The 27,612-nt window shown below is 45.8% G+C and overlaps 2 protein-coding genes across 4 annotated transcripts; both read left to right on the top strand.

Moving 5' to 3' along the window:
* Nucleotides 1-828: 828 nt before the first annotated feature.
* ARPC3 (actin related protein 2/3 complex subunit 3) lies at nt 829-10,644 on the top strand. The gene is made up of 7 exons (XM_081892827.1): nt 829-981; nt 4,311-4,410; nt 5,579-5,655; nt 6,773-6,841; nt 7,466-7,592; nt 8,499-8,593; nt 10,373-10,644. The coding sequence occupies exons 1-7, from the start codon at nt 976-978 to the stop codon at nt 10,433-10,435; spliced, it is 537 nt and encodes a 178-aa protein (XP_081748953.1). The 5' UTR covers nt 829-975; the 3' UTR covers nt 10,436-10,644.
* A 2,234-nt stretch (nt 10,645-12,878) lies between these two features.
* ANAPC7 (anaphase promoting complex subunit 7) lies at nt 12,879-26,249 on the top strand. 3 transcript variants are annotated; one of them, XM_081892808.1, is made up of 11 exons: nt 12,879-13,114; nt 16,418-16,559; nt 17,039-17,158; nt 17,537-17,648; nt 18,617-18,770; nt 19,421-19,563; nt 20,326-20,443; nt 23,498-23,694; nt 23,930-24,154; nt 24,884-25,034; nt 25,207-26,249. In XM_081892808.1, the coding sequence occupies exons 1-11, from the start codon at nt 13,014-13,016 to the stop codon at nt 25,394-25,396; spliced, it is 1,653 nt and encodes a 550-aa protein (XP_081748934.1). In that variant the 5' UTR covers nt 12,879-13,013; the 3' UTR covers nt 25,397-26,249. The 3 variants fall into 3 exon arrangements, with proteins under 3 accessions (XP_081748934.1, XP_081748933.1, XP_081748935.1); XM_081892807.1 differs by having other exon boundaries at nt 12,882-13,114; nt 16,418-16,604; XM_081892809.1 differs by lacking the exons at nt 12,879-13,114; nt 16,418-16,559; nt 17,537-17,648.
* Nucleotides 26,250-27,612: the final 1,363 nt, after the last annotated feature.

A 27,612-nucleotide genomic window follows, 5' to 3' on the forward strand; every position in this document is an offset into this window, starting at 1 on the left:
TGTTGTTAAAGAAGAAGAAAGAAACAGCAAATATTGATGTAAGCTTCTGTGGGGAAAACAAATGTGGAGCCTGACCTGCATGCACATTTACTCAGAAGTAAGCACACCAGAAGACTTACACATTTCTTAGTCATGAAGCTTCAGTCCTAAACTGGGTTTCTCAGAAGCAAGCTTAATTTAGTTCAATGAGATTTATTTATTTTTAATTTCTTTTTATTGAGAAGGGAAAATATATATATATCCATACATAACACAAAAATAACATCAATTTCCGTTACAGTTCTTAGTCTTATTCCTTAATTCTTTATATCTTTAGATATTTAGATCTTTCCTCTACACACCTATTGACCTCCTTCCCTCCCGATTTCGGGCTTCTTGGTAAAAAAAAATCTTTTTTTTTGCAGCTAATAATTGTTAATGGTTTGCGCATCGTAAGGTTTATATCAGACCTGCTGTAGTTTTTAAGTTTCTATAGTTTCCTTCAATATATACCATAACTTTATTCCAATCGCTAATAAACTTTGTATTTTTTTGGTTTCTAATTTTTTGTTTTGTGGGGAAAACAAATGTGGAGCCTGACCTGCACGCACATTTACTCAGAAGTAGGCACACCAGAAGACTTACACATTACTTAGTCATGAAGCTTCAGGCCTAAACTGGGTTTCTCAGAAGCAAGCTTAACTTAGTTCAATGAGATTTAAAAGAGGGGGTTGCCTTTTTAATTCCTGCATTATTGTCAATCATTAACAAGCCCACATACCTGGGCGTAAGCTGCATGGAATTCAATAGGACTTGGCTTCTGCTGCCCCCTGCTGGCTCCCCGAGTCCCGCTGCCTTTGCCTCGCCCGCCTCTCACTTCCTGCCTGGGTGGAGCAGGAAGGGCTTTGCATTTTGCAAGATTTCGCTGCCTTGCTCGCTGGAAGGGCGCCTCGCACCTCTCCTTCCTGGGTCGCTTTGCGTTGCTGCGCCCCAAATATGCCGGTAAGGGGAAAGATCCGCGTTCCTTTTAGAACTGCAGCTGGTCCACTTGCCTAAAACAGCATTTATTTATTCTTTTAAATGTTAGTTCATAGGAATTTTTAAAAACAGGAACCGTGGGCGTAAGATGCTGGGCCCGGGGAGAGATGGAAGGCGGTCTGCTCGTTGAGCCCCTTTGATTTATTCCTGTGATCCAGAACGTGCGCAAGGAAGCCGGGGGTATTTTTAAAACCCTCCCCTCCCCACTCGGGGTATAGATCCGTTTGGGTTTCTAATCTCTGGGTCTCTGCGCCCGGATTAGCCTTGTGTTGTGAATTGCTGGCGATGTCAGGGGAAAGAAGAACTTCCTTATATGGCCAGCGGGTTTTTCTTTTCTATATAAAAAAAGCATCCTCTCTGCGGTGGATGATTCGCACTGCAACATCCTTGTTGAAAAATAAGGGATGTGTTTTTAATGTGCATCAAATAATTACACTTGTCAGCAGTTAATTCACAGGGCAAAGGAAACGTCAGTTGCTCTTTCTTTTTTTAAAGTTGCTATTTGAAAAACATTGACCCAAATACAACTTTTGGTACCTGCAGTCCTGTGTCTGGACCTGTGGGCTGGAGGTTACTAAAAGGACGCTAGGCTGATACCTTGATCCAGCCCTGGTTTGCTGGGTCCGCTGTGAATCAGTACCGTTTATCACATTTCTTGGGGTTTAAAAGACTGGCATTTAGAAGACATCTGTAGGCAGCCCTGTATCAGGATTTTTTTAGTGTTTGATGTTTTATTATGTTTTTATCTATTTTGTAAACTGCCCAGAGTGGCTTATTATTATTATTATTTATTTAACTGTACTCATTTGCCCCAAATGACCTACATCGACCAGAGCACCAGGTACAGTGATACCTTGGGTTAAGAACTAAATTCGTTCTGGAGCTCCGTTCTTAACCTGAAACTGTTCTTAACCTGAGTTACCACTTTAGCTAATGGGGCCTCCCGCTGTCACCGCACCGCTGGTGCGCAATTTCTGTTCTCATCCTGAAGCAAAGTTCTTAACCCGAGGTACTATTTCTGTGTATCTGAAGAAGTGTGCATGCACACGAAAGCTCATACCAAGAACTAACTTAGTTGGTCTTTAAGGTGCTACTGGAAGGAATTTTTTTTGTTTGGGTTAGTGGAGTTTGTAACCTGAAGCGTATGTAACCTGAGGTACCACTGTACTTTAATGAACACCTTATGTTTCACTCTAGACCAGGTGTGGGGAACCTTTGGGTCCTCCAGATGTTGCTGAGCTTCAACTCCCATCAGACCCAGAAAGCAAGGCATATTGCCCAGGATGATGGGAGTTGTAGCTCAGCAACATCTGGAGGACCCAAAGGTTCTCCCCCCATGCTTTAGACACATTGACTTCTGTATTATGTGGGTTGGTCCTGCCTACATATTTTATGGGCTAATAGCCGTAAATAAAGATGATGATGATGATGGTCCTGCCTAGCAGCAGAGGTTGGACTTGTTGACCTTCTCACCCAGGGGTGGGAAACCTGACTCTGTCGTAAGACTCCAACTCCCATCATCCCCAGTTATTGGTTTTGTAGACTGACACTAAACCTCTGCTGCCTTGCGGGATATCTTTGCGGTAAGCAAAGGCTAAGGAGTAAGCAAACCCTACACAAATCCAGAGCGGAGTCCCTAAGGCGGTTGAATGGTGCCTTGTTTGCCTCCTTCCAGCAACTCCTGAAGCCAAGCTGGTGCCAAACCTCTTGCTCTGCTTTCCTTTGGACCACATCAGTGAGACTGAGAGGGGGGGTCTTGCTGTCTGGGTAGCCCAATACCTCCATGCACACTGCCCAGGCTTGCGCCCCAGGGAGGTCACATTGGTGCTGCTGTTGCAGCAATTTGTCTTAACCCCCAGAGGTGCACTCCATTGTCTCAAGATGCCAGCAACAAGGCTGAGACTAATCAGAGTTGGAGCCCAAGGATATCTGGAGAGCCATGACTTACCTATTCCACTGAGCAGCTGAGCAATTTGAGGGAGTGAAGCCCATCCCAGAACAGGGGTAGCCCTTGAAATATTTTGACTACCAGCCCCATTAGCATCAACTGGTTTAGCCAATGCCAGTGAATAATGGGAGTTGTAGGCTACAGCATTGAGGGTCCCACATTGGCTACCCAATGCCCTGGAGCAAGAATAATATAATAATTCCAATTGTAGAGTTGGAAGGTACCCCGAGGGTCTAGACCAACCCCCTGGAATGCAGGAATTTTGGCACGTGGTTCCCTATCCAATTTGAAACCATAGCGGACCCTGCTTAGCTTTGCAAACATGCTAGCAGTTTTATTGCTGCACCACAAGGAGGAGAATACTTAGGTGGTTGTTACTTTGAAAGTTGCTTTATATTGGGTCAGATCATTGGTTCATCTGTACTGTACTGTCTACACTGGGGAGAGACAGGCCCCAGGCCCCTCTCCCCGGCCCTCAGGATTATTCTCAGGCCACACCCCTCACTGGAGCTTCTTCATGCTCTCCTTGAGTACATTTGCTTGGCTGGAAAGTGTGTGACTTTAACAGAGGATGGAGAAACCCTCTGACTTGTGTGTGGCTAAAATGAAGCCTGCCATACGCAGGAAGGAGGGGCTTCCGCTGCCCTGCAGACTTTTGCCCCTGGCTCTGCCTACTGCTGGTATGTGGCTCCCGGAAAGTTCCCCCACAAGGGAATGCGGCCCTCGGGTTAAAAAAGGTCCCACTGTCCCTGGCCCAGCTCGACTGGCAGCTGCTGTCCATGGTTCCAGGCAGGGGACACCCCTAGTCCTCCCCAGAGATGTCAAGGATTGTAGCAGGACTTTGCTCCTCGCAAGGCAGATGCTCTGCCAATGAGCTGTCTCTTCCCATGAATGCTGTTCTTTGCCGCTGCCTCTTTCCCATTTGCTCCCCTTGCTGGAAGCAGACAGAAACAAAAACAGAGAAAGAAGATATTGGAGGACCTGCCAGTTGTTAACCCAGGTAGCACTCAGGTAGCACCTTTAATAATTGTGCAGCAGAAGAGGGGATTTCAACAGGTATTGCTTTGTGAAGCAAGCTTGAACCTGCTGCGACCCCCCACTTCTACACAACTAGTAAAGGTGCAGGAGCTCTGCCTTCATTTCCACTTGGCCACATGACTTGTGGGCCAGGAGGCCAATATTTGCCAACCCCTATTCTAACCTTTGGGTGCTGTGACCGGCTAAAGAGCCTCCAGGGACTGGGGAACTTTGATGGTTCTGTACATGTTTGGGAAAGCATAGAAACAGCTTTTCTGTGTGCCTGTGGCTTTTTGCTACTGATTATCCCTTCTCTTCCCTCTTACAGGCTTATCATTCTACTCTTATGGACCCAGACACCAAACTGATTGGGAACATGGCGTTGTTGCCTATCAGGAGTCAGTTCAAAGGGCCGGCACCCAGGGAAAGTAAGTTCACAGCAGGCCTCAAAAGGGTGTTTTCCGCAACATGGAAGGGCTGTCCCTCAGTGGTAGAACATCTGCCTTGTACACAGAGGGCCCCAGGTTCAATCTTTCAATGGGACTGGAAGGGTTTCCCTGCCGGAAACTCTGGAGAGCTGCTGCCAGTCAGTACACACAGTACTAATCTAGGTGGACCAAGGGCCTGGCTTGATATAAGGCATATTCCTATGTTAGGATCCTGAAGCAGTTTATTATTTGTATCTGACAGTGTTACCCCAGTCACTCTGGGTTGCTTGGGAACTACACTTCCCAGGATTCTTGGGGGGAAGCCATGACTGCTTAAAGTGGTGTGGTACTGCTTTAAAGGTACACTGCAAACTGGGTCTAGAAAAAAAGCGCCTATGTAAACAAATGTGTTCTTAATAGTTCTCGGAAGCACCCTGATAGTGGGGTAGGAAGAGGTATTTCTAAGAGGGGACTCCCCTACAGAGAAGTCCCCTTTCTGTGTTGTTGTCAAGCAACATATTTTGAAAAGCAGCACCATTAATGAGGCTTAGGGTGCATGTCAAAGCATTCTGTGTAGGCATGCATTTCACATGGGTACTTCCTGAGCTCTGTATTCTACCTAGGTAAAGGTAAAGGACCCCTGACAGTTAAGTCCAGTTCCGGACGACTCTGGGGTTGCGGCACTCATCTGGCTTTATAGGCCGAAGGAGCTGGCATTTGTCCGCAGCCAGCTTCCGGGTCATGTGTCCAGCATGACTAAGCCGCTTCTGGCGAAACCAGAGCAGCGCACGGAAACGCTGTTTACCTTCCTGCCAGAGTGGTACCTATTTATCTACTTGCACTTTGACGTGCTTTCAAACTGCTAGGTTGGCAGGAGCTGGGACCGAGCAACAGGAGCTCACCCCGTTGTGGGGATTCGAACTGCCGACCTTCCTGTGGTTTGGAACATAGCACCAACTTAACCTTATGTGTATTATTTAAAGTACTAGAAACTGAAGCTGCAATCCTTTAAGATGCATTCTTAGCTGGGAATAAGTCCAGTTGAACTTGGTGGGGCTTACTTTTGCATTGTCAATCAGACATCTTCAGGAGTCAGCTTGCATTTCTGGGATGCCTTGTTTTCTTATAATATTCCGAGTACATTTATCTTCTTTCTCTTTCTTGGTAGCAAAAGATACAGACATAATAGATGAAGCCATTTACTACTTCAAAGCAAATGTCTTCTTTAAAAATTATGAAATCAAGGTAAGGAGGATGGAAAAACCTGCTTTAAAATGCTTGCTGTGCATTCTGGAGGGCCAGGGACTTGTTTTGGAAACATAGAATTGTATCTACAGCTAACCCACTGACATTAATGGGCATGGCTAACTAAGATCCATCAATTTCAGTGGTTCTGCTCTGAGTAGAACTTAAATGGACACAACCCAAAGAAAATAAATACAGACATAAGAGTGACTTAAGTACCCAAAAACAAAACATAACCAGCTATGATTTGCATATTAAAGGGAGCAGTTGCTCCTGCTATTAGAACAGCCCTGCTGGAAGGTCCCCTTATCCAGGGCCTCTTTTCTCAAAATAGGCCAGCCAGAAGGTTCCAGCAGGCCCCCAATAAGGGGAGAAGGCAATTTCCCCCGTCAGCTGGTGTGTGGAGGTTGACTGCATCTGGATAAGGAGGTTCTATTTTGCATCCATTTTGCGATGAGGCTACATTTTAATATTTTAATGTTTCAATATTTTAATGTTGTATTTTAATTTTGTTTTTAAGTTGTAATCATTCAGCTTGTTTTTATTATTGCTTGTAAGCTGCTCTGAGCCCGGGCTTGGCTGGGGAGGGCGGGGTATAAATAAAATTTATTATTATTATTATTATTATTATTATTATTATTATTATGGCTAATAAACCTGTCCCCCGTTGTCTGATCCCTTTTTAAAATCTTTTAAAATATTGATGCATTAATCATGTATTGAACAAAGACCTTCCCAATGATTTTCAATCAGCTCTAGTATTATAGAAGAGGAACGGAGTGTGTGTCGAATAATCCCCATGCATGACGTTCACACGATGAGTGGCAATGCTTAGGGTTCACTTGTTTGAATCCCCTTACTCCCACTTTGTCTGTTTCATCTGCTTTCATATTGCTGTTTAATTGGCTCTAGACTGCATTTTTAGTAACTATTTTTTTATTTAAAAAGGGTTGTATGCTGCTTACAGATTTTAAATAAACAAATAGAGACTATGGCGCCATCTTAACACAACCAGGAGGTGCCAGCTGGTTTGGGCAAACTAAGATTGCAGAAAGAGGTGAAGAGAAGAGATATTAAGTTTTCCCAGGAGATGACTTGGATTTATTTTTATTTTTAGAATGAGGCCGACAGAACTTTGATCTACATAACACTCTACATTACGGAGTGCTTGAAAAAGCTGCAGAAGGTAACAGCATCGAAAAGGGCACTGGCCTTGTCTGCCTCCATGAACTTTGTCTGTCAAGGGTAATGAGTCAGGATGTTGCTTTCATTCCCAGGAAGCACCGGTGGGGAGAATGCTTTTGGGTCCCCCCCCCCGGCTTGTGAGCTTCCCAGGAGTAAATGGTTGGCCACTGTGAGAACGGAATACTGCTTTCAGACCAGCCAGGAGGGTGTTCCTTATGTGCTGAGAGCTGGTTGTTGCTTTTAAGCCGAAGGAAAGAAAAGTTTAAAAACAAGAAAATATAAATGTATTATTTTCCTATGTCTGTCCTTTTTGGGGGTGGGGTTGAAAATCAAAATAAAATTGTAACCTTTCTTAGGGATTACACACACACACACACACACACACACAGAGAGAGAGAGGGGGAGGAGAGTAATTATTTATTATGCAGAAATCCTAGCCACAAGAAGTGCTAATCACCACTGTAGAGTTTTAGCTCTTAAGGCTGTAGCCCCAATTCAGAGCAAGTCCCTTTGAACACAGCAGAACTTGCTTCTGAGTAAAGACACATAGGATCCTGCTGTAATACTGTGTGTTGTGTGTACATTACGTTTTGTGTTGTCTTAAGTGTTCTCTCTTTTCCTCCAGTGTAATTCCAAAGGCCAGGGAGAAAAAGAAATGTATACATTAGGAATAACAAATTTCCCCATCCCTGGAGAGCCAGGATTTCCACTGAACGCTCTCTATGCCAGACCTAGCAGCAAACAGGAAGAAGGTAAGGGCAAGGTAACAATGCGGACTGCAAGCTTGAATTGGTGGATTTAATCCACTTACAGCTGAATCTTAAACATGCTCATTCATCAGCATTACTGAATTAAAGGGGGCTTACCTCTGGATTAAGGGTGTACAGTATAGGATTGGATCCTTCCTCTCATTGCATTTAGAGTAGGACACAAAGCCGCTTCTGCCCCTATTTCTCCACAACTTCATTTTCAGTGTTCACTTTCTTCTCATTTTCGGTGTTCATTTTCAGTGTTCATTTTCCTCAAGCTTCTACTCTTTCAATCTTGCGAACCTACAACTTGATTTAGAGGTCTGGGTGTGCCTGTGCCCCATGCAGTCTGATGGAAAGAGCAGCTCTGCCTGGGCAACGGAATGTGCAGATGGGCTTTCTCCATCTGATCGGGGAGACATTTCAGGGCAGCTTGCTGCATATGAACCGGCATCACTTTCCTAGGAACCACAGGCTTCAGGTGTTCACTTAGTCCAGCAGAGAACATCCCAGCTTGTTTTGCAGGGAGCTTTCAAAGAGAGGAAAGGAGCAAAGCCAGCTTCAACTGCAGGCTGGCTGCCAAAACCACCTTTTGGGAGGTGGCATAGCAAAACTAGTTGCAGGGTGTTGAAAGTATTATTTGGGAAAGCAGGACACCATGAGGCTGTTTAGTATGAGAATGGGAGAAAATCATTTAACATTGTTTTTATTGTACTTGTTGTGTGTATATATTTAATGTGTTTATATCTACTGTAAACTTTTGGGATCAACAGATAAATGGAATTATTATTATTATTATTATTATTATTATTATTATTATTATTATTAAATTCATCAAAACCGTGTGACTGAATGGGAGCTTTAATATGATCTGGCCTTGGTTGTGGAGTGTACGTCTTTGTTTTTCAGAGATTATGAGGGCCTACTTGCAGCAGCTGAGGCAGGAAACCGGCCTGAGGCTTTGTGAAAAGGTCTTTGATCCCCAGAGTGACAAACCAAGCAAGGTCAGATGTTGATCTCCTCTGTGACTTGGCTCTATTTAAGCTAGGAGTGGCTCACCTGTGGTGTGGTGGGGACTCCCTTCAGTCCCAGCCAAGTTAGCCATCCTTGGTTTAAGTCTCAGCAGACTCCTGACAGAACAGAAGTGCTTCCTTTCTGTCAGGCCTGGGAAACCAGTGGCCTTCCAGATGTTGGACTACAGAGCCCATCATCCCTGATCACTGGCCACCACACTGGCTCAGGCTGATGGGGGATAAAGTCCAACGCCTTCTGAGTGCCACAGGTTCCCCACCTCTGCCTTATGTTTTTTGGGTTTCTTAGAAGGACCAGCGGAATTTGGCAAATTATTCATATATTTAAATTAAAATCCTCTGTTCATATCTATGTATCAGTTGTGTACATCCATGGCAATGTCCTCAAGGTGTTGGATTCCCAACCCCCCTGCCTCAGCAAGCATCCTCACTGGTCAGGGATGATGACAGTTGCAGTGCAAGGACATCTGGAGAGCCCCAGGCGGGGGCAGGCTGTTTTATGGCATTGTACCTTAAGCCGTGCGCTGCTCTGGTTCTCCAGAAGCGGCTTAGTCCTGTTGGCCACATGACCTGGAAGCTGTATGCTGGCTCCCTTGGCCAATAAAGCAAGACGAGCGCCGCAACCCCAGAGTCGGTCACGACTGGACCTAATGGTCAGGGGTCCCTTTACCTTTACCTTACCTTAAGCCAATTGGATAGGGTGTGGTATATTCCAAAATAAATACAGAGAGTCTATCGGTAATCAGGGTGTGTTTTGTATGACTATCTTTTTACTTTACAACATCTAGCTAGAGCAGAACCATACTTGATTGCAGAGCCAGGATGGCTGCCAAACAGAAGCTGTGTGTTTAGTTTTCCCCGAAAGTCTCTTGTGGGAGATCAGAGGGGAACGTGGCACACAGCTTCAGTTTTTCGCAGCAGCCTCATGTCTGCCATCAAGTCTAGTTATACATGGGGCTGCCTCAGTTTGGAAAGCAGCCAGGTTGCTGATCGGTGCAAGGCAGTTTGAGCATATAATGCTAATCCAGGCCCAACTGTACTGGCTGCCAATTAGTTTATGGGTCCAATTCAAGTGCTGGTTTTGACCTATAAAGCCTTAAGTGGCTCAGGACCGCAACAGCTCAAGGACTGCCTCTCCCCACCTGAACAACCCTGGACCCTGTGATCAGCATCTGAGGCCCTTCTTTGTGTGCCTCCTCCATGAGAGGTCTGGAAGGTAGCAACATGTGGTGGCTCCCCATTTGTGGGAGGCTCGCCTGGCACCTTCATCACATATCTTTAGGTGTCAGGCAAAAACATTCCTCTTCTCCCAGGCCTTTGGCTGGTTAAACAATCTATGACCTTTTAAACTATGGAGGGGGTTATTATTCTGTATATTATTATGTTACGTATGCCTGTGTTTTAAAACTAAACTGCCCTGTGAAGGGCAGTATAGAAATTTATTATTATTATTATTTATTTTGTGAAGTAATTTACAAAAAATTGTGAAGTAAAAGCACAGATAATACTAACCCACAGTATGATGTGATGTCATCTCACTGAGATGTTACACCAGCCAATCACATGCTCCTGGTGTGATGATGTCATGTCACATCATGAATTTTGTTAGACGTTAATGAGAGATCGGGGAGTGTAGGGATGTATTTTTCACTGTGATGTCTTTGAAGACAAGTTGCAGGGTGGAAACTTGGGTGTATTTCCACTTCTTCGCTCCATTTTCACACCTTGTCTTCTTTTCCCTTTGTCTCCTAGTGGTGGATGTGTTTTGTGAAAAGGCAGTTCATGAACAAGAGCCTGTCAGGACCAGGGCAGTGAAGAGTGGCGTGTGGCTATCTTGCCAAAGCACTTTGCTGCCAGATGTATAAAATTTTGCCTCTGTTTTAATATATGTTTTCTACCAAGAGAGAGAATAAACGCTTCTGTGGGGGAAAGATACCCACTGGTGGATGAAAAGGTGGAGCTAAAATCATGTGCAAACCTTGCTTAGCTGGAGCTTGATGACGAATAAAATGTGGTTTCTAGCATCGTTTTGGCTGTTCTTGTGTCTTTGACAAAAATGGGTGAGGAACCTTTAGGCCATGGGTCAACTGTGGCCCTCCAAGCCTTTTTGTCTGGCCCTTAAGATTTTCCTCACTGGCCTGCTCTGCATTTTTTATTGCTTTTGCCTGGCTGGAGTATGTCCATCAACTATGATAACACCTCTGACTTTTATGTGGCTACTTTACAAAAGTAAGAGCCACGTCCCCTGCTTTGCCCACTTCCGCCCTGCCTGCTGCTTTCATATTGTTCCCTTTAAGGTTCCCTAGGAGGGAATGCGACTCTCGGGCTGCAAAAGGTTCTCCACCCCTTTCAGACTGTTCTGGAGTACCCTGGAGACCCCCAGAAGCCTATTGGGGAGGTTCTCAGCTGGAAGATCAGCAGCGACCAACAAGTTTTCTTGAAAGACAGTTCCTTTCCCAGCACTGCAGATCTCCCAGCACAGCTGGGGCACATGCTCAGTTGGGCTGTGAGCTTGGCTGCAAAGTCCACACACCAGTGAACTGCGTGACCAATAATACATCCCAGGATCTTTTGGGTTCTATGGGAGACAGGCTGGCCCATCCCAAATGCTTATCTCAGTTGGCAGGCTGGGAGGAGCAGCAAAATCAGGACACCCACCCCAGTGCACACCACCTGTGTGTCAGAAGGAGTGTGGCTGCTTGTCTGTTGCTGTCACCATGCTTGAACTTCCATTGCTGGCAGTTTTGTGGCCAGGCAAAGCCACACAAATAGTTTGCGACAGCTTCTCCGCAATGCCTGCAGTAAGTTGCAGCAGGGTAAAGAGGATCCCTTATCTTGGGTGCAAAAATGGCTTTGGCTAGCCCTGGAGACAGGCTGGGGGTTGTTAAACAGACCAGCAAGTGTGAGCAAAGGATTCTCTTTTTGCTTAAGAAGAGCAAGGTAAATTTACTTCAGGGGTTGCCAAACTTTTCAGCAAGTGGGCATTTTTAGAAATCCATGAATGTGGATCCCAAAATGGCTGTTGTAGGGTGGGGGGGATATGGCATAACACAATGGCAGCTGCAGGGTGTGTGGCATAATGCAAGAAGGCTGCCATATCTAAAAGAGCAGAAAAAGACGGGTGCACAATCTGCTGGGGGCATCCTCTGTCTTCTCACACACCAGATTTTTTAGGGGATATTTATGGAAACATGCTGTGGCTGCCTAGCTAGTGACCCCTGACTTAACTCATAACATAAAATTTGGAATGAGTTGAATAGTTTTTCAGACCAGACAATAAATCAGCTAGAGTCAGCGAGGTGCCGTGAATAATGTCAGACTAGGACCTGGGAGAAACCAAGGTTTAATTCCCCACTAGGCAGTGAAGTTCACTGAGTGACCTTGGGCCAGTTACAGACCCTCAGCCTGGCCTACCTCCCAGGGTGGTTGTGAGGATAAAACGGGAAGAGAGAAGCATGCACGCCAGCTTGAGCTCTTTGGGTATAAACACAATGAAATCCTGCAACAAAGCTAAGCAAGAAATGTGCCTCCATAACCAAATATATTTAAATGATGCTAGACTAGATGGGACCCAGCAGGACTCTGATGTTCTTACTCTTGAGGAACCCACCTCACAAGAGGCTTTGGGGCAATTTTTATCTTTTCAACACCTTTAAATTTGTGCAGCTTTTTAGTAGCTGATTTTTACCTTCCCGTTCCTTGTTTTGTATTAACATCTCCCCTTTACTTATTCATGTTCTACAGTTGTGTTTTAGCAGTGAAATCTTAGGAGAAAGTCCTATTGTATCAAATTAAGGACGAGCAGTGTTTGACCTCCACCAATGGCGTGCCTTTTTTACTGAAATTTGGGTAAAATCCGCCAAAGGGGTTTGTACCAAGCCGAGGGATAACTGGGAGTACCTAACGCGCATGCTCAGGTATTTTCTGGCTCGCCCTCTGCCTGGGCTGCCTGTGGCTGGAGGTACAGCAGTGGCGCCTAACGCGCATGCTCAGGCCCTAATGGTCTTAGCTAGCGGAAGGTGTCTTCACTAATGCCTCATTTCTTTATATTTCTTATCGCGCTTTTCTGCGTGAACAAGAATATACAGCATATACTTTTTAAAAAGCGCACAGCGAGACCAGAGTTAGAGCTGCGGCTCCCGCGGTGAATAACTGGGTCATAGCCTACGCAGGCGAAGGTCGCGGGCAGCCCCTACCCCGCCCCCCCCCGTCGGGCTGGCGCTTCGTGCAATGGCGCTTTCTGCGCGGGTGTCATGGCTGCCTTCTCCGCGAGGACCCCTCGGAGAGGCGCCATTTTAGAGATCCTGAGGCGACCCGGAGCTTTCCCTGCCGCCGAGTTCGTAGCTGCCGCCGCCGCCTCCTCCTTCGCCCTTCTCTCGGCTCGCCCGCGGCGATGAGCGTGGTAGACCATGTGCGGGAGATGGCGGCCGCCGGGCTCCACTCCAACGTGCGGCTCCTCAGCGGGCTTCTGCTCACCATGAGCGGCAACAACCCGTGAGTTGGTGGGCGGCCCCAGGAGGGAGGCGGCGGCCCCAAAGGGCTCGTTTCCCTCGCGCTTCCCCGTCCTCGAACTCCCCCCCCCCCGACCGAGCGGCGCCATCTTGCTCCGCCTCTGCTCCCTCGCTTCCCCCCGCCGTCACGACACCCCTGCCGGGTTGGGCGAAAGCGCGCCTGGCCTGAGGCTTCGACCGGCCTCCTGTCCCTTTTAAAATGTGACATTCAAGGCAACCCTCGTCACAAACCCGGCACTTTTGTCAACCGCCCTTCATCTGTAGATCTCAGGGCAGTTCGCCACATAAAAATACGAGATAAAATAAAAACACAAAATGCATGGCAAGAACAAAAACCCATTTGCAGTTGCACCCATTCCGGCCTTCTGGTTTCGCTTCCCCCCTTTCTTTTGTTATAATTGTTAACAATCGATGGTTGCCAATGGCATCCGTCTGCCTGTGAGACAATGGAAGAGTTTGCCTTTGGGAGTGAAGTCAAATCCTTAATAATAATAATAATAATAATAATAATAATAATAATAATAATAATAAAGCAGCCGAGTGACGTAGGCTGGGGCTGTGCTGAGAGTGTGAGGTGGGGAACCTGTGGCTCCCCAAATGTCGACTGGGCCCCCAACTCCCACCATTTTGACTTAATGAAGTGAAGAAAAAGAGAGGAGGGAGCCTTGCAGCATCTTCATCCCCGTTCTGTTTGCATGCTGCCCTTCCCACAGTTAAAACAGCACTCAAGATTTACGTAACTGCAAAAATATAACAGAAAGTAGGCAGTAAATTAAAAGCATCTTGGTAAGTATGCAGCAAAATTTAAGCAGCCCCCACATAAGTCACAACGAGGTCTTTAATGATAAAGATGCACACACACACACACACCAGTAACAGCAAAAAAGCACATCAGAAATTAAATTGCAATGTCTGGAGGGCCATAGGCTCTCTGGCCCTCACCTGAGGTCACCCAGTGAGCAGGATGCCAAGTGGGGATTTGAACCCAGGTCTCCCTAGCCCTGGAGTCTGTAATGAATGACTGCAATCAGTGCCACATTTTTTGCAGGAAATACGACCTGCCTGCAGACACAACCACTCAGGAGAGTTAAGCTCCATCCTACTAACTGTTTACTTGGGAGTAAACCCTATTGAATTCCACAGGGTTTACTTCTAGGTAGACACATTTAGGATCGGACTATTAAAAGGACTCCATAGAATCTTCATGAATGGTAGCTTTTTCATTTTTTCAGTTGTTTGGCCTCATTTTCCTTCTTCCATCTTTTATAGGGTTTATTTATTTCATTAAAATTATACATTATGTCATTGTAAAAAAGCTCTCAAAGTGGTTTATGGAAGAAAAAAAACAGAAAAATCACAAAAAAATCACAACCAGACTTTAAAACATACAAAGGTTAAAATACTAAAGCAGATTAAAATTGCCGCAACTTTCTAAGCATGTGGGTAGGCTTGTCTAAACAGGAATTTTGTTAGCAGGTGCCGCAAAGCGAACAGTGATGGCGCCTGCTTGATTTCAGTAGGCAGGGAGTTCCAAAATGCTGGTGCTGCCACGCTAAATGACCAGAGTTAGAAGAACAGGTATTATGTGGCACCTGCAGTAGTGCCCATCTAATACCCAATGACTGCTGATAATACTTCATGCAGATAATTAAGAGGACTACACTAAATCTGTTCAGGCTGCAGTTTGTTGCACACTTCCTAAACACAGTAGTAAATCCCAGTAAATATCCATAGGCCTGTGCTGCATGTATTTAAACAGTTTTTGGGCATCTTTACATTAACTAAGCACAAATGAATGTATTCTCAAAAGATTAAGCTCATTTAATCAACCTGTTTAGAATTTAAGGTGCTACAAGACTTTTTTTTGTTGAAATAACTGACATGCTTGCTGCACCTACCCATACTGATTTAAAAGCCTAGAGGGCGCTGGTACTTTGGGTTAAGAATTAGACCATCAAAAACATAATTTCCCTACTGTGGGTTATTGGTAGTTCCAATACATTTGAAGGCCTGTGGCATGTGTGAAATGGCAAGCTGTGCACTGCATGGTATCTCAATGTACATGTGCTTCACCCTTCTCTCCTCTCACGGGTTTAAGTGCAAGAGACCTTGGAAATGAGTTGAACCCCATAGAATACTACTATAGTTAAAAAAGGCATTTTCAGCATCAGTGCAAAAGGCACCAACAGGGACACTTGGCTCAGGGACACACACCTTTCCATTTATCTTCACAAGAATTCTGTAGAGTAGGTTAGGCTCAGAGAGCGGAGAGCGAGCGGCTGGCTTACCCATGGTCATCCAGTGAACTTCACAGTAGACAGGCAGTCATGTTGTGTATCCATAGAGGTGACCAGAGGAGAAATGACCGCTCGGAGGAGTGCAAAGAAAAGAAATGCCATGGTGCATTTGCAGCACCACAACTGAACACCTTCACCTGCCCCAACTGCAACAAAACATGTGTCTCCCGCATCTGTCTCTACAGCCACAGCGGGCACTGCAACCTTCCAGCAGCTTGACCTCACCCCCAAAGGCTCAATCCTCCATTGTCTCCTGAGACAGATGGATGCCAACTAAGCATGATAGCATTTATGTGATGCTTTATCAAAGCTCTTTATAGTTGTTATCTCAGTAAATCTTACAAAAGCTTTATAAGTACAGTGGTACTTTGGTTTAAGAACAGCTTAGTTTATGAACAACTTGGATTAAGAACGCTGCAACCCCAGAAGTAGGTGTTTTGGTTTGTGAACTTTGCCTTGGAAACAGAACATGTTTCGCTTCCTGTTTCGCGTGTTCCATTTGTAAATTGAGTCCCCCACTGCTATGAGAAAGAATGCCTTGGTTTAAGAACGCTTTGGTTTAAGAATAGGACTCTGGAACGGATTAAGTTCATAAACCAAGGTACCACTGTAGGTCCCTCCCTATTTGTAATACTAATAGTACTACTAATAAACTGCCCTGTTACCTTCAGATAAAGGGTGGTATAGAAATTTAATAAATAGTAATAGTTGGAAGAGGTATCTTAAAATAATAGTTTGCTTAAGGTCACTTGGTCAGTTCATAGTTTCCTGGATGACAGATAAAGTTTAGCAACTTTATAGATTTTGGGGATGCTTAATGCTGTCATTGTAGGATAGCATTGCATAGATAGAAAATGGAATGGACAGGTGGTTTCTGAATACAGACACGTTTCTGTTTATTGTTTTCACCTTTCACTAGTTCAGGGATGTTTGCTCCAGGATTTCCTCATGTGGGCAGCTAACACTGGTTTGCCTTTTGTTTCTTACAGTGAGTTATTTTCTCCATCGCAGAAGTATCAGCTTCTTGTATATCACGCAGATTCTCTCTTCCATGACAAGGAATATAGAAATGCTGTCAGCAAGTATACAATGGCTTTGCAGCAGAAGAAAGCATTGAGTAAAACTTCAAAAGTGAGACCCTCAACTGGGAATGCTGCATCTGCTCCTCAGAGCCAGGTGTTCATAGCTTAAATTCTGATTATAGATTGGTGCCTCAGTACAAGAGTCTTGCATTCACTGTTTATTATACATGGCAAAAGATATCTGAAAAGTTTTTTCCTCCTTATGTGAGTTCTGGGAGAAATTAAATATATAATTGAATGTGGTTTAACACTCGCCTTGAATAGACAGAATGGGGTGGCAGAGACTTGGCAGCCTAAGAAAGATGTTATGGTCTTGTAGTTTTCCTTCATAACGTATGTGGAAAGTGTCCCAGCCTTGGAGTAAACTCCTGAAAAGTAAAGATTGCCTCTGACAACCCCAAGCACCTTACAACACACAACTTGGTATTTCCTAGATCTTGACTATCTTCTCCATATATTGGGGTGGGGAACTTGTGGCCCTCCAGATGTTACTGGACCACTGTTGTATTTTGTATGTTGTCTTTTTAGTGCCTGCCTTCTGAAATTGAAGTGAAGTACAAAATGGCGGAGTGCTATACAATGCTGAAGCAAGACAAAGATGCTATTGCTATACTTGATGGAATTCCTTCAAGACAGAGAACCCCAAAGGTAGTACTTTCCTAGCTAAGTTATGCTGCTTGGGAGCCTTTGGCTGAGATATGGATACAATTTATAGGGTTGTAACCAGTGCTGTTCCTACTCAATAAATCCATTGACATCAATGGACCTAAGACAGCCATGTGCCTCAGTGGATCTACCCTCAGGAAAACTAGTACGGAATACAACCCATTCTTTGAACACCCTTTGGCTGACACAAATCCCCAGGTTTTTTGAATAAAGGTAAAAACTTGCCATTAATAACTGCAAGCCCAGAGAGTTGTGCATCAGCAGGTGGAATTAACAAATCCATAGTGGTGCAAAATGTTATGTCTTTATGTCAACATTAAAACATGATTGTTCTCATCATTGGATTTCTGTGGGTTGCAGATTAACATGATGCTGGCAAATTTGTACAAGAAGGCAGGTCAGGAACGCTCTTCTGTGACGAGTTACAAAGAAGTGCTGAGGCAGTGCCCACTAGCCCTTGATGCCATCCTAGGTAGCCACTTTTCTTCCCATCAATGATTATTGTTGAAATTGTGATTGAGACGTTGGCCTATCTGAACAGTCTTAGCATGGGCAGGTGAACAAAATATGAATTAGCGCAGTCCGCCATTGGCCTCCTCATGACTTACGACATTAAAGGGGTGCTTGTTATGACTGCATGTATTGTGTCTTAGAAGACATAAGGGCTGGGAGAGGCAGTAGCAATAGCATTGCAATGCTCTTTCTGATCTGAGGGAAGAGTGTGGTGCTAGAGATGGCAAGACAATTGGTGTGGATAAGTTTTACAAAATGCACCTGTCTGCAGGACTTGATCACTGTAGTCCAGCAGTAGGGAACCTGTGACTCTTCAGATGTTGTTGGTGTTCAGTTCTCATCACTTACCAATGCCCATGTTGGCTGGGACTTATAGGAGTTGTAGCCAGCACTGCTCAAAACTCCCATTGTTCTAGGTGCTTTTTGCCACATGTAATTTCATTAGCCCGAGCAGTTTCTGAGCTCTGGGCGCAGTACTGCACCTAAGATTTCAGATTAAAACTGCAGAGTGGAAGGAAAGGAAGACCTTTTTCTGCCTCCCCATTTCCAGCTACTCTCTGAAGACTGGAGAAGAGATCCTCTTAAGAATATTAGGGGGGTGGGCAGGGGAAGGACTAGGCCATTTGAAAAATGAACATAATATTTTAGTTGCAGTTCATTCATTTTTAGCTTTGTATTCTTATTATTAAAAAAGCTTGCCTAGACATTCCGTTGTTGCACCCATAGTCTGGGTTTAAGGTGCCATTTAGCTCCTAGCTTTCATATCTCAGTTTCTAACATTGATCCAGCAACATTTGGAGGATCACAGGTTCTCCAGTCTTTGGTCAATTATCTGCTGTTGTTGGTGCCTGAGCACTTAATTTCCTTGTGGCTACCAAGTACATTTTGTCAAAATGGTGGTCACAACAGCTGTTGCTTCTCATTTAGGCTTGCTGTCGCTCTCAGTGAAAGGTGCAGAAGTCGCTTCCATGACAATGAATGTGATCCAGAGTGTCCCAAACTTGGACTGGCTTTCAGTATGGATCAAGGCATACGCATTTGTGCACACAGGTGATAATACCAGAGCAATCAACACCATCTGGTAAGAATCTAATGCAAATGAGCTTTCTCAAAGAACCTCTAGCCTGGTATCTTGTAAGATATACTACTTGGGTATTGAAGGCCACTTGCCCTTTGCAGCAAGACAGCTACAATGCTAAGTGTTTGAATGCTTAACAGCTCGTGGAATTTAAATCCCACATATATGTGTCTTTTGAAACAAGGATGGGGAACCTGTGGTCAACTATTAGTCATGCTGTTGAAGGTGCCACAGCCTTACCAGGTTGCACAGCTGCAGCAGCGGAGGGGGCCCTCCCCTCCCATCATGTGCGAAGAAGTCTATACCCCTTGGGCACCAAGCTGACCTAGAAACAAGTTGATTGTGGTTGCATTCTTAATGTTGTTAGAGGAGTGTGTGCGGCCCAAGTATTATTTGGAGATGTTCCACTGTGAAAGAAAGCAAAGCGTACACCTTTCTCTTACTGACTTTATTTGTATCATGCCCTTCCTTTTAATCCTCTTTGGGTGGAAGATGCTCTGATTCTAGACGTGCTGTAGTGGAGAAAGATAGATTGTGACATATAGATATGTTTGCCTTAAGGAAATGAACCTTTCCCCATAAAATAGAATAAAAAATCTCCAAGAGGTTCCAATATATTGATCTTATCTTTCAATTTGTTCTTCCCACAAAAGCTCGCTGGAGAAAAAGTCACTGCTGAGGGACAATGTGGATATACTAGGGAGCTTAGCGGATCTTTATTTCAGAGCGGGTGACAATAAGAACGCTATTCTAAAATTTGAACAGGCACAAATGTTGGATCCTTATTTGATAAAAGGTAAGTCTCTAGAAAATATGGAGAGCTTGTTAGAATAATTTGTATTCTGTATTCAACTTTTATAGTGCAATCCTATGCATGTTTATTCAGAAAAACATCCGACTGAATTCCCATGTAGGTATTTGTAGTACTGCAACCTTAACTAAATTTTTAACAGAGCAAAAAATTCTCACTAGTTTATTTTTTGTTGCTAAGGTTGAAAGGAAAACTAGTACAAATGAGGCAAAGAGAGGGATTTTTTCCTTCTGTCCTTACACTTAACTAAAGTAAGAAATGGTTAAACCTCAAAAACACTTGTAATTGGTTGAAGACACATTTATATTGTAAACAGCTGGTGCAACAACAGCATTATGTCAATGAAATACATTTGTGGTTAATGGTACAAAAACAAAAGATGTTATATTTCAAATTTGTGTTGAGCAAATTCCCAGCCAATGGGATTCCTTTGAATGGCAGGTCTGCTGTTTGTTTCCCCCACAAATTGCACATTTGGATCACTGTGGAGCTCCAAATAATGTGGAAAATACATGACAACTGATTAGAACTGGAGCAACCAGTTTTATGGAAAATATTTTTGAATCTTCATTTTGAATTTATGCTAGTGGATACGTTTATAGAAGTTGAGAAAACATTTGGATCTAAGCACTGTTCCTGCCTTTTAGGTGAAAGATGTGAACAGTCTTGTCCTCTAGTTTTCCTTGATCTTTTTCCCTTTGTAGCTTTTGTGTGTGTGTGTCCAACTCTTTCATGCTTTGTCTTTAGGGATGGATGTATATGGCTACTTGTTAGCCCGCGAGGGTCGCCTGGAGGATGTGGAGAATCTCGGCTGCCGGCTCTTCAATATTTCTGACCAGCATGCTGAGCCGTGGGTGGTCTCAGGGTAATGGGCTGCTTCTTGCTCCTGTTTAGCTTTTACGTTGAACTTTCTGAAGGCAGAACCTACCCTATTAATAAGGGAAGTCAGATTATCTTGGGTTTATTGCTAATGGCTTAGTGTGGGGCAGCAGAATCTTGACTGACTTGGAGTTGGTGAATTCACTGAAGTCTGTTGGAGTTCAACCAAAGCTTTGTGTAAGATGTCCTGGAGTCTCCCTAACTGGCATACTATTGAAATGCCACTTTCAAAGCACCTCTTGCTATTCTTGAAATTCGAAGAGGTGTTGAATCCAAAAATATCCAAAGCCATTGTCTGAAATAAAATTCTGCAGGGAGCTAAATAGCCTTTAATATATTTTGTAACACTGCCTTCTCACCAATACTGCTCAAGGCAGATTATAAAAATTACAAAACATACCGTATTTTTCGCTCCATAGGACACACTTTTCCCCCTCCAAAAATGAAGGGGAAATGTGTGTGCGTCCTATGGTGCGAATGCAGGCTTTCGCTGAAGGCTGGAGAGCGAGAGGCATTGGTGCGCACCGACCCCTCTCGCTCTCCAGGCTTCAGGAAGCTATCCGCAAGCCTTGCAAGCCCGGCGGGAGTTCCCGCAGGCTCACAAGGCTTGCGGGCAGCAGCCTGCAGCCCCAGCGAGTGTCTGCAAGCCTTGCGCGCCTGGCGGGAGGTCCCGCTGAGCGCACGAGGCTTGGGGCGGCAGCCTGCCGCCCGAAGTACGCGGAGTCCTCCGGAGGGCTCCCCGTACTTCGGGCGAGTGTCTGCAAGCCTTGCGCGCCCCGCGGTAGGTCCCGCCAGGCGCGCAAGGCTTGGGACGGCAGCTTGCCGCCCGAAGCACGCGGAGCCCTCTGGAGGACTCCCCGTGCTTCGGGCGAGTGTCTGCAAGCCTTGCGCGCCCGGCGGGAGCTCCCGCCGGGCGCGCGAGGCTTGGGGCGGCACCTTGCCGCCCGAAGCACGCGGAGCCCTCCGGAGGGCTCCCCGTGCTTCGGGCGAGTGTCTGCAAGCCTTGCGCGCCCGGCAGGAGCTCCCGTTGGGCGCGCGAGGCTTGGGGCGGCAGCTTGCCGCCCGAAGCACGCGGAGCCCTCTGGAGGACTCCCCGTGCTTCGGGCGAGTGTCTGCAAGCCTTGCGCGCCCGGCAGAAGCTCCCGCCGGGCGTGCGAGGCTTGGGGCGGCAGCTTGCCGCCCGAAGCACGCGGAGCCCTTCCGGAGGGCTCCCCGTACTTCGGGCGAGTGTCTGCAAGCCTTGCGCGCCCGGCAGGAGCTCCTGCCGGGCGCGTGAGGCTTGGGGTGGCAGCCTGTTGCCCGAAGCACAGGGAGCCCTCCGGAGGGCTCCCCGTACTTCGGGCGAGTGTCTGCAAGCCTTGCGCGCCCCGCGGTAGGTCCCACCAGGCGCGCAAGGCTTGGGGCGGCAGCTTGCCGCCCGAAGCACGCGGAGCCCTTCCGGAGGGCTCCCCGTACTTCGGGCGAGTGTCTGCAAGCCTTGCGCGCCCGGCAGGAGCTCCTGCCGGGCGCGTGAGGCTTGGGGTGGCAGCCTGTTGCCCGAAGCACAGGGAGCCCTCCGGAGGGCTCCCCGTACTTCGGGCGAGTGTCTGCAAGCCTTGCGCGCCCCGCGGTAGGTCCCACCAGGCGCGCAAGGCTTGGGGCGGCAGCTTGCCGCCCGAAGCACGCGGAGCCCTTCCGGAGGGCTCCCCGTACTTCGGGCGAGTGTCTGCAAGCCTTGCGCGCCCGGCAGGAGCTCCTGCCGGGCGCGTGAGGCTTGGGGTGGCAGCCTGTTGCCCGAAGCACAGGGAGCCCTCCGGAGGGCTCACCGTACTTCGGGCGAGTGTCTACAAGCCTTGCGCGCCCGGCGGGAGGTCCTGCCGGGCGCGTGAGGCTTGGGGCGGCAGCCTGCGAAGGAGAGGGGCTGCGCAGAGAGAGAGAGAAGACGCAGCGCCCCTTCAGCAACGGCCTGTCCAGCGAAGCCGGAGGAGGAACAAAAGGGTCTCCTTCTGTTCCTTCTCCAGGTTCGCTGAAGGGCGATGCCCCTTCTCCCTCTCTGCGCAGCACCTCTCCTGTGAAGCCGCATCAGTCCCTTCTCCCACCTCCCAGAAAAGCCAGGAGTTTAAAGGAGTTGCGCGGCTTCTGCCGGTTTTGCGGGAGGTGGGTGAATCCCCACACCTCCCAGTAAAGCCAGGAAAGCCCTGCGCAGCGTCTCCCGGCAAGGAGAGGCTGCACGGGGCTATGGAGTCTTTAGCCCCACGCAGCCTCTCCCAGGAGGGAGAGGCTGCATGGGGCTAAAGGGGAACCCAAAACAACGAGCGGGATCCATCCCGCTTGCTGCTTTGGCTTGCTCCATAGCTGCGCGCAACCCCTCCAGCAAGGAGAGGCTGCACGGGGCTAAAGGGGAAGCCAAAACAGCGAGCGGGATCCATCCCGCTTGCTGCTTTGGCTTGCTCCATAGCCGCGCGCAACCCCTCCGGCAGGGAGAGGTTGTGCCCAGCCTGTACGCTGCTCTTTGGGGCTGGGGGGATTTTTTTCTTGATTCCCCCCCTAAAAACTGGGTGCGCCCTATGGTCCGGTGCGCCCTATGGTGCGAAAAATACGGTACTTAAAATCTTCCCTTAATAAACACTTTGTTGTGGTGTCTAAAAGCTGGTTGTCTACAGTAGAAAATTATTAATGTGTTTCATTACTTTGGAGGCATCACTAAAAAATAGGTCTCATTTCAGAATGCTGAAGCTAAAATTACATTTCTTGATAGCAATAGGCATTTCCGCTTTCATTAGGTAGAGCACATCGTTCCCCGTGTGTGTGTGTGTGTGTGTGTGAGAGAGAGAGAGAGTATATTCCCCCCATCATCAAAAGTAATTGAAATGGAAGGTTGTAGGAGTTGGGGGTGCTGTGGGTCTATAACAGAATAGCCCATCCTACTTTGGCAAGATGTTCTGCCCACACCCTTTAATAATACAATGACAATGCTGCCATGGCTGAAAAACACTCTGCTTGTCCTCTTGAGCTGGAACAGATTGAGCATGTTAACCACAATTCCCCCTTCTTTCTGCAGGTGTCATAGCTTCTACAGCAAGCGCTATTCCCGTGCTCTGTATTTAGGAGCCAAAGCCATTCAGCTGAACAGCAATAGTGTGCAGGCTTTGCTGCTGAAAGGCGCTGCTCTTCGGAACATGGGGAGAGTGCAAGAGGCAATCATCCACTTCCGTGAAGCGATACGACTTGCCCCTTGCAGGCTGGACTGCTATGAAGGCAAGTAAAAAGGCGGACTTCTCCAAACGGGAGTTGTTAAACCTGGTAGTGAAATGAAAGTTTCTGTAGGCCCACATAGGACTGTCACCACTGAGATGTCTCTCTGACATGTCAAGAACAAGTCGTGAACTGTCAGCCTACTATGCTAAATTCGGTGACCCTTGTTTAGATGAGCGCTGGTTTTGAAAAAAAGCCAAATATTCTCTCAAATATGACTTTTGTCTCTGACCCTCAGGCCTCATTGAATGCTACTTAGCATCCAATGGTCTTCGTGAAGCCACGGTCATGGCTAACAACGTCTACAAAACCCTGGGAGCCAACGCACAGACCCTTACCCTCCTGGCAACTGTTTGTCTGGAAGATCCTGTTGCACAGGAGAAAGCAAAGACATTGCTGGACAAAGCACTGACACAGCGCCCTGATTACATCAAAGCAGTGGTAAAGAAGGCAGAACTTCTCAGTAAGTCTTTCCCCTCTTTTCTTGTGTGCGAGTCTTATTCAGCATGAATAGAGATGTATGCAGATGCAATTCCCACCAAGTCTTGAAGGTGGTGGAAGGCAGCAATTTTCACCCAAATCTCTCCATACTATAGCCATAATCAGACTTAAAGCACCCTCTCACTCCTGTTGTGAACAACCAGCTGAAAATGCCCATCTTGAATTACTCATTACATTTTGAGCTTTCCATTTTGGCAAGAAGTCATATGCACTGGAGATGCAGGGTTTTGGCATTTTCTTTAAATTGATATTTTTTAACGTGTCTCTTTAAAATTCAAAGTGTTTGCAAATCCATAGGTGATTAGGTGGTTTAGAATAGGCATTCTTCCTTCTCTGTCACAGGAGAAGGGTGATGACAATGGCAACTTCTTGTATATGTCACAGGAAGACACAATCTCGGCATCCTCTGAAAACCTAACTGCAAAAAATGTGTATCTGAATGCATAATTGCAGAAATGGTTTTACTTTGCTGGGTGCATAGACTTCTGAGTTTTTTCTTATTTTTAGCTTTTGGCTGTGAGGTTTTTTCTTATTTTTAGCTTTTGGCTGTTTCTTATTTCAGCTTTTGGCTGTGAGGCAATCTATACTTCTGCAAATTAAAATAAAGCCTCATACAGTTAATCAGTTATGATTTCTTTTTCGGGTGATAGCCTCAACATAAATAGCTTGAAGTAACCCTTCTTATTGACAGGCCGAGAACAGAAATATGAAGATGGAATAGCTTTGCTGAGGAATGCCCTTGCCAACCAGAGTGATTGCATTCTCCATCGAATGTTAGGGGACTTCCTTGTGGCTGTTAATGAGTATCAGGAAGCCATGGACCAGTACAGTATTGCTCTTAGGTAAGTTTATGGAAAATCCTGTTGTGATGGACATGAGTTGTAGGAGCTTTATCTGTGGGTTGCTGATAGATGTGACTGAGCTGAAATGGAGCTGTGCATGAGCCAGCCTGTCCTGTTCTTGCTACTGCTCTCTGACTCCACGATGTCTTTCTCTTACTTTCTGTTTCCCCAGTTTGGATCCCAATGATCAAAAGTCACTGGAGGGAATGCAGAAAATGGAAAAAGAGGAAAGTCCAACGGATGCCACCCAGGAGGAAGATGTGGATGACATGGAAGGGAGTGGAGAGGAAGGTGACCTGGAAGGCAGTGACAGTGAGGCAGCCCAGTGGGCGGATCAGGAACAGTGGTTTGGCATGCAGTGAAATCGCCTTCCTGAACTAACCTGGGACCATAGCCCTTGATGAGTGATGCCCAATAAGACACTCTTCTCCCTGGAATGAAGAATGCCAAGGGGACATTGTGTGCTGCTGCAAGAACTGGACTGAGGCAAGATCCAAGCAGCCCCTTCTGTCCCTTTTTTGTTTCTGTGTTATGCTCTTGGTGCTCCTTCTTTCATGGTGAAGTCTGAGCAACTTAAGTGCTGGGGAGGCATTCGTGCCAAGCAGCAATTTTGAGTTCTTATTTCTAAAATTAGAAGCTTTCAAATGATATAAAGCATTTCTCAAACATTTGTTAATGACTAAAACGATGTCAGAATCATGTTGTAAACTAATTATGCTTGATCCCCAGTGGTGCATAAATGTAGGCTGCTTTTATATCCTTTTATAAAAGAGGCTTTATTCGCAAAGCCTGTACGGTGTCTTTAGATACACAAACTCCTCCAGAAAGCTGCTGGAATCTCACACGGGCAGTAAATTTCTTTCCAGCCTTTTCCTGGCCTCCCCAGTGTTTTTTGTGCAGGATATTTACATACACACTCTAAAATAGAAGCATGCTGCTTCAGGCTCCTAACTGATGAGCAATTCTATAGCTGATGAACACAAGAAATTGTGGCCTGTGAAATAGTTGCTTATTTTCACATTCTGTGCTAACAAGTGCCACTCCTTTTAAGCCTCTGTAAGGATATTAGAGAAAGTGAAATGGAGCAGCGTTGAGGAAATTACAGCCAGTGAAAGGTTCTTAAGGTTACTTCTTACTGGGTAATACCAATTAACAATACCTAAACCACATAATCCTTTCCTGCATACATGACTATTAAAAGCAGCCTTGCTAACATACTGTGCTTCTGGCTTTCATTTGGCTGCATTCAATAACTTCCTCAAAGCACAGTCCAGCAGCAGCTTCTGTTGGGTGCCCCATCTGCACAAGACCACAATGCTGTGTTCTCTGTTAAGTAATTATTTTTTTTAATTATGTGACCTTCCCTTTCACAAGGGTGGCTAGCCTGCAGCCCTCCAGATGTTGCACTCTCAACTCCTGTTATCCGTAATTGACTCCATCAGCTTGAAGCAGATGGAAGTTGCAACATCTGGAGAGCCATGGCTCCCCACCCTCCTCTTTTGAATCACAGAAGAATTTAAAAGACCCAACGTGTCTTGATCATCTGCTGAAAACTCGTACTAATACTACCAAAGATCGGGATGGGAAAGTAAGTTGCCTTCAAGGAAACATGAAGGTAATGAATTAGTGGTTGTTGATACTGTTATAGGGTTCTTGTGAATGGAGATACAACATTACCTGTACAGAAACATTCTTGAACACAGGATGCCAGATGCACATTGATACAAAGAGATACTTTAGTTAAGATAAGGGAATAGTGCTGGTACAATGAAAATGTATTGCTTTCTCTTTAAACAGAAGAAGCACCACTCTTCCCCCCTTTCCACAAACCGTTTTCGAAATTGGGGGAGAATGTCTAAAATCACCCTTTGGTTCACACAGTTGGTTCATGATTCCAGGCCCAGTAGATAAATGAAAGGGAACAATGGCTTGTCAAAATCAGTTTGTGGCTAAGATGAGATTTGAATTGGGGCCTTTCATGTTTGTGATGCCACTTCAGCTCTTGTAATCACCCACCACCAGTAAAATCAGGCACACAATTATTTGCTAGACAAGCTGCTGATTTTCAATGTGTGGGCATTCTTATTTTCTGGGGGGAACTATCTTAATTGGAGCATGTAAATTAGTTGTCCATTGTTATTTATATAGTACCATTACATTACAATGGTTCATAAAACTCATAAACAAGGAAGAAAACACTCTAGTCCTTGTCCTGTGATTTTAAAAATTATTTCACTTATGAACTACTTCCTATGAGGCATCCCACAGTAAAACAATTTTCTTAAAAAAACAGTTGCACATATAAAAGCAGTTGTTGTATATATGAAATGAAAACAGTTTAAAACAAGAATAGCACATAGTTCAAATCAATTCAGATCCAATGCTGATAAAGAGCTCCAGCTAGACATTTTGCTGGTTGAAATTTTACTAGTGGTGTAATGAATATACTGTACATGCAAATACAGTAAGTTCTGTGCCACCCTTTACACACACTCTCATAATGTCAGTCTTTATAAATGGAAAGGAGAATGATGAAGACGGCTCATCACATCCTTTTGGAAGAAGACTTAAGAAAAAT

This window comes from Podarcis melisellensis (genome assembly GCF_964234715.1).
Source record: "Podarcis melisellensis genome assembly, chromosome: 16".
Lineage (NCBI taxonomy): Eukaryota > Metazoa > Chordata > Lepidosauria > Squamata > Lacertidae > Podarcis > Podarcis melisellensis.